Raw genomic sequence first — 18,586 nt, 5'->3', positions numbered from 1 at the left:
TGAGGATATTTATAAGTACATGGGTTTAAGTGACTTACCAAAAGACATACCATTACTTAGAAATAATCAAGACTAGCATCTAAGTTTATTTGTCCCTATTAAAACCCTTCATGAAAAGGAAGTGAGGACAGACATGCAAGGTCTTGGAATAAGAAAATCCCAGTAACCCAGAAGATGCACTGGCATCTGCATCCTCCCCTCTTATAGGGGACCAGTGCAGGTTGGAGCTGTCCGCTCTCCTCTGATGCCCTAGCATTGCTGTCCTGCATGACTCCTGAGGGCTCCCAGACTGGGAGACTGCTATTTTCTGCCATGGGAAATTGAAATCTCCAATTACCCTTGATCACTAACCTTTGCTGTCTAGAAGGATGTCTCAGGAACAGACAAGGAAAGGTCTAAGCTGCTGTGGATGAAAGCCCTGCATACAATTAAACAAGGTATAAATCATAATTAGCAGTGTGGGAGCCAGGCCTTGGATGGGCCTTCTCTGCCTTTAGTCCTTTACGTGGACTTACCGACTATGGGTTGGATTCACTGCCATTATCCCTTAGGGATCACATCTCAACCTGCCTGTTGATGGGTGCTGACAATGCCATCGCCCAGTCCTGAGTTTTGTCTGCCCTGTATTCTTCTCCCCTTTCCCTCTGCCCTCCTGGTGCCACCTCCCTCTTGTGCCACAATGACACCAATATCCCCTCACTAGACCATTTTTCCCTTTGGGTTTTTCTACCCTAGGATGCCACAGCCAATGTTGTCCAATTGGGAGTGACAAGCCAGTGCTTCTATCATCTGCACCCCTGAGTACTGATCATAGAAACCTGTAGATGTATTTTCTCCCTTAAGAAGCTTATATTGACTTTGAGAGACAAAATATCACACACATAACTTAGAGCAGCAAGGGTCTTGCATTAATTGTCAAAATGGAGTAATTTAAGTAATAACATTTCTAGAATTTCAGAGAAAGAAATAAGGGTCAAAAGGAACACTATAAGGGATGACAGTCAGCGTCTCGTTGGGGGGTTCTTCTTCCTGCTGAGGAGGGTGTAAGCCACCTGAGAAATTAAAGTGTAGAATAATTAGTGAAGAACAAAAGACAAAGAGTCAGAAACACATTTTCAAAAGCAGAGCCCTGATAGGTTTAGTTCACATGGGAGCTGGAACTAGACAAGGCAAAATGGCTCCAGTGGTTTATTAAGGGGGTACATCAAAGGCAGGGATAAGGTTTCAAGGGTGGAATCTTGCTTTGTGATGTCTTGCAGTCAGCAGGTTGATTGGCATCTTGGCTGGTCACACCCATCTCAGGTGTTGTGTGGGACATGGCAGAGCAGAATAGGAATTCACAGTGTCTCTGGGCAGTCTTACATAGAGGAAATGACCACTGGAAATTCCCAGACATCAGCTGTTCCTATTCAATGGGCTTCGATGCACGGTAGCCCACACATAGCACATGGATGGCTCCCTACAGAACAGATTTCTTAAAATGCCTTCCTAAAGGGTACTTTCTTAGTGTCATTCTTCTTCCATCTTTTAGTTTAATGACATAAGGTTTCCCAGAAAAATACATGGGAAGTACAACTGTGCAAAATGCACTTGGGCAAGAATTAAAAAGGAGTGTAAATTCGTTTTAAAAGAATTGATATGGCTTGCTGACTTATGGTTGATTTTTCTTTCCTTTGAAAATCTTACTTTTTTTAACAAATAGTGTTCTTAATGTGATGATTACAAATCTGAAGAATGAAGTTCTGAAGGAATTTTATCTCAATGATGTTCTTTCTTTTTTTTTTTTTTCCATCCAGGTGTTGCTGGCATCAATATCATAATAGGCATAATTGCTGGCACCATTTTAATGCTGGCCCTCATATTAGGAATAACTGCCTGGGGTTATAAGTAAGTGAAATGACTCAGTATTAGTACTATAAGACATACTTTGAAACACATTGATTAAATGAAAACATCTAGAAAGTTTTATCTTATTGGATAAATACGCTTGCATTGAAAAAACAGTCTTGCTCAACAATCAATGATAACCTTTGGCATAGTTAGAGGTAATAATAATTTTAGCAGTTTTTAGATTTTGAGACAATTCCCTTCTGTTCTGAAAGTACTGAATATTTTTTTTCAAAATCACTGAAGTGAGTTAAAATCAACTTAAATTGTGTCTAATACAAAGGCTAGGTTTCTTTGCTTTTTAATGACAAAGTTTCCTTCAGCATGAATTGAACTTGGGTCAAAAAAAATGGGATTAGAATATTTGGAATTTTAAAGTTATGCCATATTTTTAATAGATTCATCTTTGTTCTGTGGGTTGATATATATCAAACTTTCAATACCTTGCCCACAGAAAGCATTATGTAATTGCTATAATTATTATCACTTAACATGGAGATGTGTAATCAAATTAAAGGAAACACATTTGAAAGACTATATGGCAATTGCTTGTAAGCTCTAAACCTTCAAAGAGTATCTTTGAAAAGGGAGCACAGTTACTTTACAGCCAGGATAAATGTTGTATGCAGCAGGCATTAAAGACAGAAAGACTCTCATAGAAGACTGTATTAACAAATTGCCCAGACAGCATACTAGAGTGTAGCAGAGTGTAGCAGGGATGACATAGTGAAGGAGCACACAGCAGAGGAGTAAGCTCTGCCCTGATTAAATCTGCATCACTTATCTCCATACCAGTTCATAGCAGATGCTTATGAGCCTTTTTTATGTGCAGGTCATTTGGTATATTGCACATTTACATTTGCACACTCTAACTTCAGCAAAACATTTTAAGTTTTAAAAATCATATGTCTGAAAAGAAAGCTTTTCATCATATGACATCCCCTTACAACTGCAGGTGGGTAAGCTGCACCTTAGGTCACACTGTTTTCCTCTACCTCCCTGATGCAGGACTTGCAAAGTAATTGCCATCACAAGCATTGCTGTCTTGAAGCAGCTCAGTGATTTCATTTGGTCACACGAAAATAGAAAGGATAATTGATAGCTCTGGAGGGTGTGATTTTTCCGCCACCTACTGATGCATGTGGATATTTCATTTTTCCAATCTTGGTAGAACTTCCTGTTCAGAAAACATGAAACTTTTAACACTTTCCTTTTGCTTATAAAATTACCTGTGTCTGTTTATTGAAATAACCTGCTTTCTATTTGTTTCATTTGGGATTTTACTCTTTAAAATACACTTCTGAATACATACATTTTGCAGGTTGATTAAGGAAAAAGATAAATATTGTTCATATTACAGTATTCTCCTCATAAGTAATTTGAACCTAAATGATTAACACTTTAATGTTTCTAAACTTATTTGAATACATTTAGAAATAGAATGAGAATTTAGAAATTTTAATAGAGGAATTAAACTAATAAGTGATATTTCATATATTCTCTTTGAAAATCAAAAGCAGATTTAAGGTCTGGGAACTCATTTTTTCATTTTTTAGGTCTGCTTGTTAAACTTTCCACTCTTTCTTGAAGCCCTGGGTGGGGAATAGCAGGAATAGGAAATGAGAAATCCTCATCTAGAACTGTATGGCTCAAATAATCAGCTTGAGGGAATAAAAAGCAAAACATGCTGAATGGAAAGATACCAGGCTTATATCCCCCCATCCCAAAGTCTTCAAAATTGAAACTAATAACAAATGGGCACTTTTACCCTCCTGTGCCTGTTATGATCCTGATAATGTGGGTGGAGGTGCCAGGAAGGACATTCACATTTAGACATTGTCCTTGATCTTAGAGGAAGGAATCCCAAATAATTCAGTCTTCCATATATTCTAATTATGTCAAGAGAGAAAGTCAACAACTCTTGAAACTCACTGGTATTGCACTGTTACACCCTTCAGAACAATTTTTTAAGATCAGTTTATTTTATCATATGGCAAATAAACCTAAGTTTATTTTAGTATTTGGTCAAATAAAAAAGAGACTAAAATTGAGCAGGTATTTCCAACGTGATTCTTGAGTGAATAAGTAGTAATAACTACAAAGGTCATCCATAACAGCTGTGAATTAACTCACTCATTTGTCACACATGATGAAATCAAATGTTCTGGTGTGTATTTATGTTCTCCTATTTGAAATTCTTAGGAACAGCTATAGTTGGGGGTTTGTATTCTAACAGGAATAAATTATGATTATTATTTCTATGAAAATATAATTAATTTTTGCAAGTCATCAACTGGATTCATCAACTTTATTATTTAAATCAACATATGTGTCTGAAATCCTGTATTTAAAATAGGATTAGAATTTTACTAATCATTAGAATATTATTAATACTCAGTGTAGTACAATTGATGTTGTAGAAAGTTACTCTTTAAAGATTCTTTATTTGTTTAAAAATGACAGATTATCTGACAAAAATGTCACCAGTCTATTGGTGTGATCTTTTCTAATGATAAAGTGGAATTTTTATGTGTATTCCCCATTTTAACTCTGCAATTCAGAATCTTCTAGCAAAGTCCTTTCAATGAATGCCAGAGCTTTTATGTTGAGTGCTCTGTTTAATGTGCTTTCATAGGTAACTAATTCTTGTGTTTTTCCCCTCTCTCTTCTTGTTCATGAAAAGAAACTATCGAGAACAGAGGTATGTGATTAGATTAATCTGAACATGTAACTGAAAGGTTTAACCCCTGATTCATATCACTGGAATTCATACATGCAATTATAAATCAAGTTCACTTTATTTTTATTCTACATTGATCTTGATTTTTCATGATATTGAAATAGTTTTAATTGTGTTATTTTTATCATTATATATGTACAGAAATTGAATTTTTCCATCAAAAACAGACTTCCTTCATGTTAAGTTGTCATGTTTGTTTACATTAGTTTATTGACTTTTCTTTATGTTTATAACACTCTTATTGCCTAATACTATCTGAGGAAATTTATTTTTCTTTGTTACTGTTGTTATATTAATAACTTTCATTCATAAGTGACAATTTATTTGGCTACACTGTAGCTACCAGGGGAATGTTCTGGCACTTGGTGAAAATGTTATTTGTGCATGAGAAAAAAAAATTTACTCTGATTAGGTGATCACACAGGTAGTTAAAGAAGGAATTTGCATAGTTGGAATCTCTGATTGTCTCCTGTACTTTTTTTATTAAATAAAAATTCCCACAGAGAAAATTATTCAACATAACTTTATAATCCATCTTTGGCAACCATATAAAAAGACATACAAAGAAATATTGTTGTTCTGTAAGAATTGTTAATTTTATATAAATTACCACATAGTGCTGGGGCATACCATTCACTTTTCACATTTAAAAAGTTACTAATACTATTAACTATGGATATAAAAAATTAAAATGTCCTGGAAATGAATAACTCATACCAGGTCTTGTGTATAGTACAGTATTTAGTTCTGCATTCAGGGTATTTGTGCAAATTGCTACCTACTTATCTTTTTCTGTTGTTCTATTACTTGCCTGAGGCAGGTTAAGAATAAGATGTAATAAATGTGGTGATACTTTTCCAGGCTCTAACCACAACTTTCATTTTTTCACAAATTGAAAAATTAAACTTTATTTTTCTGTATGTTTCTGTCTAAATCTAAAACCCCTGAAGACTTTAGCCATAAATATCTGTAATTCTAAGGTATCCGCAAGGTACCAGTTAGCATAGGTTTAGGAAATATTGACCTTGCCCTGGAGTAACTAACACATCATTAATAAAAAATGTGAAACTGAGACAAAATTGACTAAATTTTGGAAACAAGTAGATTTCTTTGTGACTTGTTTTAAACTCTTTTAAAAAATATTTTTAGTTGTAGATGGACACAATACCTTTATTTTATTTATTTTATGTGGTGCTAAGGATCAAACCCAGTGCCTCACATGTGCTAGGCAAATGCTCTGACATTGAGCTACAGCTCTAGTCCCCTATTTTGAACTCTTGTGTCTATAAGCACTTGAGTAGAGAAAGAGCCATTTAGGCTTTTAATTGGGTAGAAATTGATTTAGTCATATTAGAAATCTAAGGTTGATAGCTTTCTTCAGTGGAAGACAGACTTTGGTTGATGTAACAGAGAATTTATGTTTGAGCTCCATTTCCATAGGAACTAAAGCAATAATGTAATTTAATACTGCTGAATATATAAAAAAGAAAGCAAAATGACTCAATTATGTAGCATAAGCAAAGCCAAGAGTACTCTTAGGTTTTGTCCCTAAGAATGCTATCCAGAATAAGGAAATTGCCCACACTTTACAAAAATGCTTTGTTTAAAACTATGCACCATTTTTTTTATTCTAACTCATCATATGCATGGATACAGTTTAAAGCATTTTCACACTATGAATCTCCTGTATTTGACTAATAAGTTTTCACATCTTCTAGTGTTACTAAGTCATCATTTCATTGATATGACTACTCCTTTGGAATCTAGTACATGTTTTGAAAGTTGTCACATCTACAGTGGGTATTTGTTTTATATATTTGATATATTTCACCAAAAGCTTTTTTTTTTTTTCGTCGTTGTCTATAGCTAATGAATGTTAGACTTGTACAATAATTCTCAAAATGGAGAATAGCAGTGATTGGACTTAAACCAGGAAGTTATGAATATATAGGTATCTTTTGAAGGATTTTTCTTTCTGAAGATATGTTAGGTTTTTGTTTGTTTGTTTGTTTGTTTTTCAAGTGCCAGGGATTGAACTCAGGGCCTCATACATGCTGGGCAAGTGCTGTACCATGGAGGTACGCTTCTAGCCCTGACAGTACATGTAATGATGGAGAAGGGGTCAGGCCAACAGAACAAGTATGCATTAGGAAATTTTTAATCTTGTACAATTATTTATAGTCAAATAAATATCTGTGAGTTCCAAAGGATGACAAGAAGTAGAATTAAGAATTTTGGGTTGTCATTGTCTTAAATTAGGTTTTTCCTTGGAGTTCTGTGGTGGGAGGAGCAGTTGACAAGGAATTAGGAATCTAGTATGAGATGTGGAGAAGTCACAAGTTTCCTCAACTCTATAATCAAAAAGAGTTCTTTGTAATCTTTAAAGCATTATGGTAAAGGGAAGTTATTTGTATGTGGTTTCTAAAGACTTTGTGTTTCTCTGATCTTCAAATAAAAGAGGTGGATGTTGTTCTCAAAGAGGAATGTAGCTATCCTCAATCTGAATGAGGCCCACCCCTACCAGCTGAGCTGGTAAAGGGGTTGGTGAACATGAAGGCTTGCTTTGACACCAAAAGCAAGATCTAATAAGTATGTAGTATCTCACCATTTTCTTATAAAAAATGTCAGATGATGCACAACTTTCAATTTATTTGAGAAGACAGGCAAGTAATTCTGTAATTGAATGTGACAACCTGATAATTTTCCCTCCTGAGGATGTGTCCTCAAGGTTTTAAGTATATTAAGGATTGTGTTGTCTGTTTACTTGCAAGTTAACAAAGAGATGAGAAGCAAACCTATTTTCTTTCTTTTTGTTCACAAATTGCTTACTTAAAAAATAGAAGCCCTGTTCTGGGACCAGTGGAGGCCGAACCCCACACATGTACAATCAGTTGAAACCTGTCAGTGTCACCTTATGAAGCATAGATCCATGGAACCAAGGAGCCATGCAGAAGCTCCTTTATCCTTTTTCTTTAAATTTCCAGGAAAAAAAAAAAAAAAAACACTCCACACTTTTCACTTGATGTTATTATTTGTATCATAGTATAATAGCTTTAGGATTTAGCAGTTGTGACAAGAATTCTAAGTAGGTTTTAGTTTTCAGGCATGTTTGCAAATAGAGTAAGAAATAGTAACTGAACTTAGATTTATAAAACATCCCTATTCAGCTGAAATCCTTTTCTTGTCTGAAATGAACATACATCACTATGATTAATGAAAAATAGAATATAATAAATCATCTTTCTGACCTATGGTTTAATCTTAAGCAGTCTACTCTTTTCCACCCCCATTTCTTTCTACTTTTTTTTTTCTTTTTCTCTCTCATGTTTTAGGTACTTTGTTTTCTGCTTGTGGACTTCCTATCTTTTTTCCAAACCTTTCTTGGTTTCTTTTAATATTATTATTATTATTTCAATGATATTTATACATCTGTTAATATACTATTTTAGGAAATATTGGTATACCTTGAACAATATTTCTTAAAATAGTAAATTAACAATTTCAGTAAGAGAAAGATTAATATTAAGACTTATTTAAACTTTTTTCTTTCATGTTCAGTAAGCATAAGTATTGTCAAAATTAATATTAAAGATCAATGGATGCTTTTAGGAAAGAACAGACTTCTCTTATAACAGGATCAACAATTTGCTTAAAGACTTTTGGGGTGATCCCAGAAATCTCTTTGAATATTTAAATTTATAATGCTCACATAGCTAGATGATTTATGAATATAAACATGTTATCTTCTGAAATAGAATAAGAACAAAAAAACAATAACAATGAATACTGTAGTCCTAGAAATAAATAATAATTAACAGTTTGTATGCATCAGCTCCTCCAAAGTCATTAAGTTATAGGGATTGTTCCTTGTGTTAGAGAATAGGATTACCTTCAAAGAATGTTATCGAATGAGATGCATCAGTTCAAAGCACAAATTGGTATGAAAATGTGTAGAGAGGAAAAAAAGACAATCTGTAATTAATGTAGGAAGGGATGACCTTTGAGGAAAAAGAACTTAATTACATAGTATTCATTTTGGTTATTGTTTACCAAAAATCATGTACATGTCTAAAATGTTTGCATATAATATGAGAAATATGAGGTGATTTTTCCTGTTATAAAACCACTAGCCAGGCCATCTACCAAGGTAATCACTTTCAAATTCAGATTTGAGGGAACATGAAAAACACTCAAAATGTAGGAAGAAATCTGTAAAAATTATTAATAAAGAATTAGGGGGAGAAGTTCAGTTTAAAATTTTTAAGGGCATTATTTAATTGATTTTTTATGATGTTTCATAACAAATGATGCAAGATTATTTATTGATCATGGGGGCCTAATATTCTCTACTTCCTCTAAAACAAGAAGAAATAGTTTTTTTAAAATGCATAATGAATATTTTTTAAAGATAAATTTATGGACAGTGAAGAATATTAAATATTCTCAAGAGTTTTTTTTTTTTTTTAATTCAAAACCTACCACAGAAAAAAGTATGAAAACAAGTTGCATCCATTCCTTGTGAAATTTTCAGGAGAATGTGGAAAATTAGTTTCTGTATGTTGGAGACTTTATAGGGAACATAGATAAGAATCAAATCTTGCTGGATTGTTAAAGGAGGTGATGCCCCAGAAGTACATTAAATTGAAACTCCCTTTCAACTCCTTGACGGAAGCCCATAGCTTTTAACTTTACCATTTAGGATGTTTGTGCACTGTGTAAAAAGTGACCGTGACCACAGAGAAGTTACCTTGAAGAGGTGGTAAAACATTCTCGGTCTAAGACAAAACAGAACTGGGTTCCAATGTGGGAGGTAGTCCATCTGCACCTGCAGTATCAGAATGCCAGGGTAAATACCTGAAAGCCAAAAATCTGTGAAGAAAAGGTCATTTGGGGAAAGAAAGTAAAAAGAAAGGTTCGGTGTGGTTCTGAGCTTGTTTTTGTTTAATTTGAATTTGTTGAGGCACATCTCATTGCCTTCCTAAGATCATCATTAAAGGTAATAGGGACAGAAGGACTATATTGGCCATCAATATTGTTATTGGACATATGATGCTGACATTCTGTAGTAATCTTTTTAACATGCTTATATAATACAATAGGGAAGTTTCTTCCTTGAGACAAAATATGGAACTCTGATTTTATTAAGGGCATTTTGTTTTTCAAGTATTGAAGGAGTATGTTCCTAATGTGGGATAAAACAGAAAATATGAATAGAGATCAAAGATCTCTTACATAGGAAAATATATTGTTTGTTGTTACTATGAACACTATAAGTTTCAAGGCTTTTATATTTTCCCTATAAAATCAATTTTTCATAATAACCAGGAAAAAGAAAGGGTAACTGTCATGAGCTGAAGTCACTTATAGAATTAAAAAAATATATTTTGGAGAAAACTGAAAAAATTATGGGTAGAATCAATATTATAAACTAGTTAGTGAGAATTCCTTTTTTAAGTTAAAATATAGAGAAGTAGCTTAAATCATACAAGTTAAAGTACTTACTTTTTTATTTCCATTGAAAACTTTTTGAGACTTGTAGAGATGTGTTCACATAGCATTGACATAATATGACATGGGATGTACAGTCATCAGAAAACAAATAATGAAATATTTTAAATATTTACAACAATGTGGGAAATCAATATAGACAAGCAGACATCTGAAAGTGGCATTTTGGGGTTGAAATTTAGCATCAGTAAGTAACCAAGCTTATCATAGTAACTAAGGAGAAACCAAACATGAAAAGGGAATTAGCAAATTTGTGCTATTGTTGGAGATTTATTTATTTAAGTGTAGCTTTGTTTAAAATTCTTAATCCAGTGCTAGTTTGTGCCACCTTCAGTGATAGCGCTGGATGAACTGAGTCAGGTTTGGGTGCAAGTTGTCTATTTGGGCAACACGCATTGGCAGGTGATCGGATTGGCACGGTGAGAGGGTTGACTGTGGGGGGCGGTGGGGCTATATAAAGTTTCTATCTGGTTCACTTAGGAGAAGTAATAAAAATCTGTACCAATTTTAGTTTTTTCAAAGAGAGATGAGTGGGTTAATACCTGTGCAGATTAAATAGCTGTTCTTGTTGTTCTCCTACCACAGTGGAATTGGAGGACTGCCACCCACTGTCCTCCTACAAATGTCCTTCCATAGTCTCCACAGAAATTCAGTTAACTGTTCAACCCTTTCTTCCTCTATTAAATGATCTTCCTTCGCATATTCAAGTGTGCAATTATAAAATTACCTTTTTGATTCAACTTTGAATCTTCTTTTAATTTTTTTCCTTTTTTTTTTTTTAAATTTTAAATGAACAATGGAGCTCCACATGGAACATTAAACTCTAATGAGAATTTATCTGGATTCAATTATAAAATAGCTTAGAAATTAATCAATTCCTTTAAAATTAAATCAAGATTACGTTCATTTTGTTATGTTTAGAAATCATGAATAGTTTATTCATTATGGTGCCAAAAAACCCCCTCAAAACCCAATTGCTTTGTCTGGGTAAGAACTGTTCTATGTGTGCTTCAACATCAATTTTTTTTAAAAATTGATACTCAGCTAACATCTCTGAGTATAATGAAGTTACAGCGAAAAAACAAACAAACAAACAAAAACTCATCCTCCCTTGTTTTCCCTCTCAAAGCAATGCTTTATTCATCCAACCTATAAAGACTTCAGTGATTGCATTTCTGACCTCAACAGTTAGAATGACTTTAATTTGTTACATTTATTAATAATCTTATGTGTTGTTATAGATTTGATTCATGTAGATCATTATCCCTACCTCTCTTTTTCCTAAAATAAGATTTGTATATGTCTGTGTTCATGTGTGTGTCTTGTTTTCTGACTCTGAAATGTTTATTATGCCTTAGACAGTTACCCCAGGGAGATTATGTAAAAAAGCCTGGAGATGGTGACTCTTTTTATAGCGACATTCCTCCTGGAGTCAGCACAAACTCAGCATCTAGTTCTAAGAAGAGGTCTGCTTTTCTGTCGCATTTTCAGATTTCTACCTGTTCCATCACACATTATTCCATTAGTCAGAACATTTCATTATTTTGCAGCAGGTTTGATTACTTCTTCCTTCTTTCTTGAATGTTAAAAAATAGTATCCTTTGTTCTTTGATTACTCTGCTTCAAAATGCCATATGCTCAAAACCACTTGACCTACAAATCAGGCCACAAAATTGAAACAAAAACAAAATAAAATGAACAATAATTCTAAATCTGTTTGGAAACCTCAGGGTCTTTCAGTCTTGCTCTTATATAGCTTAAGAAACTATGCATAGTACTTAATAATTTTAAATGGTGAGCTTTATGTCATGTTTGGTAGTCAAAGAAAAAGGTTACTGTCATGCTTCAATAAAAGCAGTTAACATAAATTGGTAATATAAGTGCTGCATTGACTATTTTTTAATTTTATATATATCAAAGCTAAGCTCGCTGTGAAACAAAGATTGCTTCTCTGTGAATCATGTATTGGATATTATAATTTTGCCTTTTTTTGGAATGATTATTTGCAGACTTTTATAACTTACACCTTAGTTGACAAATTACTTTAAGTATGCTTAATAATTGCCTGATTTTTATAATAATAGAGGTGGGATTATCTATTATTTATGTCTTGAACTCTGATGATATATTCTTATTCTAGCATCTTAAGGTGTATGACACCATTTAAAATTCTGCATGCTTTAAAATTGCTTGAGAATAAATGTGTAGAAGAAACAAATAGTTGGAATGTTGTAGGAAGTGACACATACCACATTGAAGGAAGCTAAAATATTCTTGTAGAAGAATTTCCTTAACTAAAGAAATGGAAGTAGGGGGAAGGAAAAACGTTTTGGTAGCCCCAGTCATGACTTCGGGCACATTTGTTGCTTTGCAGTGTGAGGGTAAAACATCTAGTTTATTGAGAGGAATCTGATCTCTTCTGGTATTCTAGGGAGAGTGAATAATCTGTAAAAATTCTGCAATGGTGCTCAGTCTTTATCAACATTGATCCAGAAAGGTGAATAGAAGGAATTGGTGAATTCTATGTGGGAACTCTATGTGAAGGATAGTTTTCACTTAGATATCAGAATTCAATGCAAAAGATGAAATGCTACATTTTGACCCACAGAAGGGTGTTTTAAATTTTTTAGTGTTTTAATTTATTGAGGGATTGATGGCTAAGAAAAGAAGATGAACAAAGATCTACTTGAATTCTCTCATTATATAAGTATTTTCTTGGTCAAATGCAAAACTTTATATAACATAGAAAAAATAGAGAAATCAGTGGGTTCCAGAAGGATTTCTGTTGTCCTTTCTTACAAAATATGAGTCATTCTCTAAGAAGCAAATCATGTTGAAAAAGTTCCAACCTATAGCATTGATGTGTACCAGTTGTGCTGAGTTCCATGTTTTCACTCATCAGCAGAAGATTCCCTTTAAAGTAGATATTATTAGCAACTAACCAGAGTGACATATGAAAAATATTTTTAAGTATACTACTATTTTATCAAATACCTAAAAAAGAGCTTGAAATATTCATTTGAATTGTTAGAAATTTTTCAGTGGGTTACTATTTTTAACCAGTTAAAAATACATCCAACTGTAAGGCATTTAAGAATATGTAATTTGTCAAAATTCTTTTGTTATGTGGTACAAGGTAGGTGTATAAATTTTGCATCTTGTAGCTAATTCATTTAAAGATGGTAGGACACAATTAGCAGAAGGGCTCAATGGTACATGGGCTTTGTGAGAAAGAGTTCCATGGTAAACATCTGATTTCAGCTCAGTTATCAAACAACTAACTAAAATGTACTACACATCTTTGGAATATATTTGGGGAGAAAAATGCCAAATCCAGAAAACTAAATATTACTTTGATAAAGGTTAACTAGGTTCAGTTAAGCAAATCTTAATGTAATCTCTTGGAAGTCCATGTTCGCATAATATTGGAATGGAATCCATTGCTTTACAATTAAGAAACATCTATGGTGGGACCCCATTATAAATGCTGCTGCTGGGGTTATGTAACTGAAATACACAGCGAATTTGCCATTTGTGGTTGCTGTGTTCTGGGGAAGGTAAATTGGCTTGTATTATGTCCTGATACTTTTCATCTATAGACTATTGTAATGGGGTTCCATTGTATTTGACTTTTCTTAAATTGAATGTTGTGTATTTCTGCCTTTTTCATGAAGACTTTCATGTTCTCGTCATTCTTTCATTTCAGATTTTTTTCTTGATTTATTTTATTTGATGCACAGTATTGCTAAGAAGTTTTGCTTACTAATTTCAAAAAAGTTAATTTGCTTACATTTTTGAACAATATGTAAATATTTTCAATTTCAGGTCAAATGGGCTCTCTCATTCTTGGAGTGAAAGGATTCCAGACACAAAACATATTTCAGATATCTGTGAAAATGGGCGACCTCGAAGTAACTCTTGGCAAGGTATAAGGGTAACATTCTGAATTCATCTGTAGATCCAGCCCAAGTTTTGTATTCTATGCTCCCTGGATGTAAAGATATGTTATTTCCTGTAAGCTCTTTAGCTCTTCTCCCAACAGAGAGGAAAAATATTTGGAATGAGAGTCTAGTTTTCTATGTATGGGAAATGATGGGATTTGTTAGCACCAATGTACTAGATACATTGGGAAGGCTGTAGAGTGTGCAGCGCCCCCTGTCTTCTAGGGTGGTGCTGGTTTTGAATTATATCCATTTGAAATACTATATAATGAGTGATGGAGCAATCATTTATTATTTGGAAATCTAGCTATAAACCTTTTTTTTTCAGGTAATGTGGGTGACAACAGAAAGAAAATCAGAGGCAAAAGATTTAGACCTCGATCTAATTCAACTGAGTAAGTCTGAACCTCTAATGGAAAAAGGCACTGCAAGGTCCTGGGCAATTAGTGTCAAATGTTAATTAAGCTGATCATCAAAGAACAGTAAACCATGCTTCTGGTCTTGGTTTTGTCTTTAAATTATTTTTGCCCTTTAAAAATTAACCATGGCTTTTCTCTTTTACATAGGCATCTCCGCAACTGTGCCCATACCAATATTCACTGCTAGTGGGGGGGCTCGCCCTCACTGTGAGCCTTTCCCTCCAGTCACCTGCCATTGTGGTGTCTTGGTTCCCTTTGAAGGGAATTTTGATAACATTCCTTTCTTCTCATCACCTGGGGTCCAGCCATTTCAGAGGGTCACCCTTCCTCTCCCCAATACTCACACAGCCCTGGAAGCATTAGGGGAAAGCTCCCACCAAACTAGAGCATGATGGTGCTCAGGTCTGAAACCACCGCTCCGAGGTCTTCATGGCTGCAATCTAAGCATTCTCTCAGACTAATGGAATCAGTTTCCCTTTTAAATTTTCCTGCTGAGGACATTTAAAAGGGCATTTACCTAAACTTGCACTTTAACTGAATCATTGTCACTAAATGCAACATTATTCATTTTAAATGATAGCCACAATTTTTTTTTTTTTTTTTTTTTTTAGTGGAGGTGGGGTTGGGATTTATTTGAAATCTTTTATAATGAAGTAAACACCATACACTTTTTTCTTTGTTTTTTTCCACTTAAGAAAGTACAATCAAAACAAAGCTTCCTTAAACCTTTATCTCCCTTCATGGAATGAGATGCACTTTTAGTAACCTTTTGGACCCACCTTGCTACTTGGTTTTAATTACTTGTGCTTTTTAAAGCCACCTAAGTTTTTCCACTAATTTTTCACTGTAGTGGTAGTTATTATCCCCAGGATCTCTACTGCTTCTTCATGCCTTAATATTTAAAAAGTCTGAATAGCAGGTGTTTGTTAACTGCTCATCAGAAACTTATGTTAGCTTTTTCCATCGTATACCCTAGCTTTTTCAGTCCAGGAATAATAACATTGCCCTGAAATTTGGACCTTCCACCTGAATTATATTGTCTTGTAAGTGACTTATCCAAGTTTACTGGAGGATCCTTAACCTTAGAAGCAATAGACAATTTCAGATGATACCATTGCATGGTCCAGAATGGCATCATAGAACTCCATCATAAGTAACTAATCTGTTAGAGTTTATCTTATGCATTCCCAAAGCGCTTGGATGCTTTAGGGCTCATTGTGGATAAACTCTTCTTGGAATGTTATTTGATTTGTTTTGCATGAGGTCACCTGGTAAGAGCTCCTTAGCTTCTCAGTTACTTATAATAATACAGATAAAACTGTAAAGTGTTTTATAGAACTTCCTCTGTATATTACTTAGTGTTCTAACAGTATTTCCTATAACAAGGTTTCAACAACTCCCTAGTGGGGACAAAGAAAGTTCCATAGTATGTTAAAGCTATGAGTTTAGCACCCAAAGACCATTTGGTGTTTAGTAGTGTTTATACAGTATTTCCTAAAGCAATCACTAATTTTTTAAAATTTTGGGTAAAATTTGCACCCACAACATGAGATAAAAAGTATAATACTACTGATAGCATTTGAGAAATCTTGATACAAGATAAGTCAGTTATAATACTGAATAAAATGTCATAATAGAACCATAGTTAGGGAGAAATGTTAAGGATTCCTTCAGATGTTTCAGCATTTTCTGCTGTGGTTTCATGATTGATGCTAGTTAAATGGAGCCAAGTTTGTAATGCTGATCACTATTCTCATATATCTTCTTGTATGGGAATTCTCTCTCTATATATATTTATACACACATTTATATACTTCTTTAGAAATAAGGGTTCCTGGGCTGGGGATATAGCTCAGTGGTAGAGTGCTTATTTAGCATGTATAAGGACCAGGGTTTGATCCCTAACATCATAAAAAGATAAAAAGGAATCTTGATACATAGCCTCTCAAGAATAAACCTGGCAATTTTTTTGTGTTCCGTATACAACTAATCCCATTTGCTTCTGATATAGTAATGCCATTTGTGTGACCATAAGTGCAGGAGAATGACCACAGGAAAACATCTTTTGTTTTATTATTATTTTTTTTACATCAGAGGTATTTTAGGTCCATTATTTCAACATTCCCTTAAGTACCTTATCATCCCAAAAGATGATGAAAAATTGGGACAGAAATTAGAACATGCATCACAAATACATGCTGTGCTCATTAACAAAATAAAATGTCCTCATTTGTTATTTTATTTTCCCACTCAAACCTCTTACATCTTCCTCACTGTTGTACATGATGTAACATTTTTTTTTTTTGGCTTAGACTTTGTATTATATATTGTGTTTTTACAGGAGGGAGCCCCAAGCACCTGAGCCTGGGCACTCCCTCGCCCAGACAGTCCCATCCCAAGGCATAAGCCCAGGGGGCTCTGACAGCCCCCAGACAGGGAGTCTGGATCACAGGTCAGTCTCACCTGCCCCTTTACTCTGGGCTGCCACTTAGTCTCCCTCCAAGCCCCTTCCTTGGCTGAGAACAGGGTCATTTGATCTTTGGCCAAGCCCCCATGTCTGCTCAGAGGTGCTCCTGGTCCAGCCAGCAGCAGCTAAATTTCCTCTGCCCTTTCATCCTGGAGAATGTACTGAGCTCTCCTATCCCGTCTGATGCATTTTTTTTTTTTTTTGCATGTTGCGCTACAAGCCAAGTCAAAGCACGTAGGCAGGTTTATTGCAGTTTGATAAAATCCCATCACTGCAGCCACCATGACCTAGAGATGTTAGGAAGCCCACTATGAAGGCACTTTCATGGGCAGGTCCCCAGAAGGACCAAACAATTTAGAGTTCTCTTCAGTGGCTCTGGTGACGTGATCACAGCCTTCTGAAATGCTCCTGAAACGGAGGACAGTGTCCATCAACTGCAAGACCAGCCATGTGATTGTAGCTTTCATGGAACCACCATGGTACCAGCCCTTTGAGTTTCTAAGGTTGTCAGTGAAAGGAACAAATGTCTCCTCCAGAAGTGGCCGTCTGCCTGTGGGCGACTCAGTTTGCTGTGGGGCTATGTTTCACCTGATGACAGCTGCATGGGCTTTTTCTACAGTTTTCCCCAGGCCAGAGCATTCATAAGCCTTCATCAGTGGCTGCACTTGCTTTTTGACTTTTTCTTTTGGTTCAGAGTCTCAGTGTTAATCTTTATGCAAGTTTTCATTGGCTATCTCTGCGAAAAGTGCAAGTTGGCAATGGTTGTGGCTAAAGGCAAAATTAGTGTGAGTTGCTCCTGAGTCAGGAGACCTTATCTTAGCAAAAATGGTCTTATGAATCTAAAAAAGCTGCAAAGCCCTTCTTTCAGGAGGGCATCACGATGCTCTTTTGTAGAGTACCTTGGTTATGGCTAAAAATGAAAGAAAGGGCTATGGAAGAATAACCTAATTTTTTAATGTAACTGTGGAAATTGTGATTTGGATCTAAATATATTTACAAACAGCTCAAGAACTAAATGTGGAGGAAAGAAGCAAATGTTAAAAACAAACAATGTGTTTTTTAATTTCCTCTTTTTTGTTTCCACGTAATTTAAGTTTTACAAAGCTTGGATCTTCATTGCCTATCATATCTCTAGAAGTTATTTTTTAAAAGTGAAAACCCATTCAAACCCTCAAATTCTTTCAATACTGAATTTATTAAATTTATATTATTTTACGAGGGCAAATTCTAAGGGGATGTGTTTTTGCTTGGCCCCCAGGGTAAAAATAAAAGGAAACTCTAGGCCAAAATACAACTATAGCTCTGACATTGCTGCCCTTATTGTTTGCATAATCATTCTGATACAGTAATTGCCATATCCATCAGGGAAATTCTCACTAAGGTCATCATTATTCTCTGACGGTCATTCACATAGTGTACCATCAGACATTCGGAAGGCAGCTCTGAGGGCCATTTCCTTCATGGCACCATGAACACTTCAATCTGGAATGCACTGAGGAGAAAGGAACATGTGGCCACAATTAAATTACTAAACCCAGCTTCAATATCATGGAGGCCTGTTTGGACCACACTTAAAGTACTTTGTGGGGCTCTAGGAGCAGAAGAGCCTGGGACCTTTTTGGCT

At 34.8% G+C, this 18,586-nt stretch overlaps 1 protein-coding gene across 7 annotated transcripts in view; it reads left to right on the top strand.

Moving 5' to 3' along the window:
• Window positions 1-18,586, top strand: part of Adam22 (ADAM metallopeptidase domain 22) — a 229,243-nt gene that overhangs the window by 193,591 nt on the left and 17,066 nt on the right. For 2 of the 7 annotated variants that reach the window (XM_027956108.2, XM_027956109.2), the window contains exons 25-29: window positions 1,797-1,887; window positions 4,571-4,588; window positions 11,494-11,688; window positions 13,961-14,061; window positions 14,405-14,471. In XM_027956108.2, the coding sequence (XP_027811909.2) occupies window positions 1,797-1,887; window positions 4,571-4,588; window positions 11,494-11,688; window positions 13,961-14,061; window positions 14,405-14,471 (472 nt within the window). Of the gene's footprint in view, window positions 1-1,796; window positions 1,888-4,570; window positions 4,589-11,493; window positions 11,689-13,960; window positions 14,062-14,404; window positions 14,472-16,836; window positions 16,948-18,586 lie in introns of all 7 variants that reach the window. The other 5 variants (XM_027956111.2, XM_027956107.2, XM_071612104.1 and 2 more) reach the window with 3 other exon arrangements.

This window comes from Marmota flaviventris, chromosome 1, assembly GCF_047511675.1.
Source record: "Marmota flaviventris isolate mMarFla1 chromosome 1, mMarFla1.hap1, whole genome shotgun sequence".
NCBI lineage: Eukaryota > Metazoa > Chordata > Mammalia > Rodentia > Sciuridae > Marmota > Marmota flaviventris.
Note: the sequence above shows the minus strand (reverse complement) of the source record. Positions and strands in the feature narration are given on the sequence as shown.